This window comes from Mytilus californianus, unplaced genomic scaffold (assembly GCF_021869535.1).
Source record: "Mytilus californianus isolate M0D057914Y unplaced genomic scaffold, xbMytCali1.0.p SCAF_3, whole genome shotgun sequence".
In the NCBI taxonomy this organism is placed as follows: domain Eukaryota; kingdom Metazoa; phylum Mollusca; class Bivalvia; order Mytilida; family Mytilidae; genus Mytilus; species Mytilus californianus.
In genome coordinates, this window is record NW_026262679.1 from 102,288,270 (window position 1) to 102,291,437 (window position 3,168).

General features: G+C 33.3%; 1 protein-coding gene across 1 annotated transcript; it reads left to right on the forward strand.

The window, feature by feature from the left end:
* The first annotated feature begins 549 nt into the window (after nucleotides 1-549).
* Nucleotides 550-2,907, forward strand: LOC127735578 (uncharacterized). Its single transcript, XM_052245822.1, has 2 exons — nucleotides 550-569; nucleotides 1,583-2,907. Coding segments are annotated over exons 1-2 (1,005 nt in total). The 5' UTR covers nucleotides 550-567; the 3' UTR covers nucleotides 2,586-2,907.
* The last annotated feature ends 261 nt before the right edge of the window (nucleotides 2,908-3,168 follow it).

Below are 3,168 nucleotides of genomic sequence, written 5' to 3' on the forward strand. Positions count from 1 at the left end.
AGATGAATGGTCGGTGCCATATGGTTTTTATATAAAATCACATTAATCTTAGAGAGATAATTGTTTTGGAAGCAATTCCCAGTGTCAAAATGTAGAACCGTCAACTGATGCCAGGAAAGGGAAGGTCAAGTACCATACGGTGCTCGGCTTCATACTGAACCATTGAAATAAAAATAAATCATTTAGCCTTTGAACGGATAAAACAATAGAAAGTCATGTGCTGTTTTGAAACGTGACTTCCGATTTTTTTGTATATTTATTTATTCACGACTTTATGATTTCATTTTCTAACAGTATTAGACAGCTTTACTAGCATTTACACAAAAGGTAAGATACAGAACTTATTAAATCTCATAGAACTCTATGTAAGAAGCTGACGTAAATCACAAAACTTTTTTTTTTGCATATTAATAAGCCAACTTTGATCTTAGAATGTTATCAAAATGAGATAAATTATATTATGGTATTGTTTTTTTTTTATATTTAAGCTAAATATTTTCTTGCAGTTTTGCCATTTTTTTCGAGTTATGATCCCTTTTATCAACTTTAAGGGCATGGCAAATATTAATGTAAGTACTAATGTTTGTCTTGGTACCTTCTTATTTGTTTAAGTATAAAAAAATCATTAAAAATTATAAATTTCTATGATTGACTCAAAACGTGGTAGGCGAGTACTGTTCTGCATTAAACTTTGCAGTCTTGTCTTAAAGTTGCATGATGTATGTTAATGAAAAGTGTTTGCTACTTGCATTTTTTATGATTTAAAAATTATGTGTTGGTACGTGGACTAATAGAATGGGCGAATACTGCTTAGTAACTCAAAGTAAGTAATGCTAAAAGAACACTTAGTAATTATAATAACTTTGAATGTAAAAGTTTTGATTTCATGCATCTTGTCCACGAACTTTATAGATGAGCCTTCTTAATTTCCCACCATTGGCTTCCTGTTGTACGATTCTAACTTAGAACAATTCCCCTTCTATTAGTCCGCGTACCAACTCGTGATAATTTCTAAATCATAAAAATAGGCTTCCTGTTGTGCTATTCTAACTTAAAACAATCGCAAATACTTCCTGTTTGTAATGAGCTTTTGCTAAGTGCGTTGGATAGTTTCATTGTATTAAAGAAGTTTGAAATGGTTGTAATTATAGTAAATTGTTTATAAACTTATTTTATTTATCATGTTTTCCGGGAAGAAAACAAAAGCCTCAACATATTATATTCCTCAGACTTTTCAAAATATAATATGAAGATCAAAATTAAACTACTAGTATAATGGAGAGGGTGTCGTAACTTATAAAACGAAATACAATAAAATGTAAACAATCAAACAATCTTCTTGTTTCGATTTTAATTGGTCAAAACAAATTTGCTCGTAAGATTGACTTATTTATCGTAATAACAACTCGCAAGCATTCCTAACGTGGGTTCGATCCAAACAAGCGATTCGGTTGATGCAAACTTTACATATGTGATTATAACCTTAGTTTTAAATTCAATTTCTTTTTAATAATGTAATGAAAAATAAAACTGTTTTCATCATTCATAAATTTCACCAATATTTCCACTTTTTGATTGACAGGATGTATTTCAACAACAAACCTACGTCGACCGACCATCCAGTTAATTTGAACTGGTGTAGTAAATGTATGTCTCAACCTGTGACTTTGTCAAGCCAAATATGCGAGAATCATCTGGGCACCAGTTTTGACGCGCTTTATTTAAGTCAGGACAATGTGCTTGACTTACCAAAGCCCAATTTCGATTTCCTGGCAAAATTCAATATCGAACAAGAACTCTGCTTCGACACAACACCAGACCAAAAAGATGACATCAAACTTACATCCACTGAATTTTCTGACATAGTCTGCACTGATGATGACCATCTCATTTTATGCAGTTCTGGATCAAGAGTTATTCAGAATAGACGAGCAAGAAACAGTGAAACTCGATTTAGCCAAAAGCTTTTAAAATATAGCGAAAAAGGTAAATATGTCAGCCAGTGTCATTTAGAAGGACCACCAAGAAAAATTTGTCTATTACAATCCGGAAAAGAGGCCGTCGTTACACTTGGACAAAAGATCCAATTCGTCAGTCTTACGGATATGAGCCCAATGAAATCGGTGATGATCGGATCCGATTGTACCGGAGTGGCTTTGGTTAATAGGATGATTTACGTTGGTGATTCTTCCAAAATCCACGTGCTTGATCAGATTGGTCGTCATTACAGAACAATTGATTCACCGTGCACACCAAACAACATATGTAGGAATTTAGATGGGCGTTTATATTGTACAACCGGAATCGCTTTATGGTGCATTACACCGGAAGGGAGCTTAGTCTACTCTTACAACGCGACTGACCTTGGTCCAGCCAATGCTGTAGTATCTGATAGTAAAGGAAACATCTATGTTGGTGGATCAGAACTTCAGATGTTCCATCCCTACAGAGCAAAAGTTGAACGCATTCTACTCAAAGAAGATGGACATGGCACGATTAAGGCATTGTGCTTCAATAACGACTACACAAAAATGTTCATTTCAAACAATGAAGGAAAATCTATTTCCGTATACACTTGTAAATAAAAAAAAACGGAACCAGGAAACATGAAAAAGTACATTCTTCATGGTGTAGTTTTTAGTAACATTGCATGCCAGTATATGGGACTCATTTTCAGTTTTTTTTATTCCTTCCGCATATATAGCTTTGAAGAATAGAATAGTAACTATGATATAATTGTAATAAATGTAAATATATATAAGCAAACTTTATGGACCCTGTAGTTTCTTAAGCAATGTCATTTTGACATGATATTTCCCACGTCATGTTGGGTAGTTGTCTCATTGGCAATCATATCACATCCCCTTATTTTATACACATATGTATTTAAATAAACTTTAATCGTTATATTTTTTTAGCTGTAGCTCAGCCCAAATAAACAAACTGTTACTTTAAAATACATGTCTTTCAGACATTGCTGCTTGTCAATCAAAAAGGCGAAATTTAGAATTTACAGAAAAATCGTCATGCAGATTACTTACCTGATGTGCTAGCAAGTCACAAATGCGGCCAAGCTTGTCAGTTTTTAGATATATTAATCTTATTGTCACGGATATGCTCGTAAAATTTGCCTGCAAAAATTCGAATAAAGGTGGCTGTATATTTAAA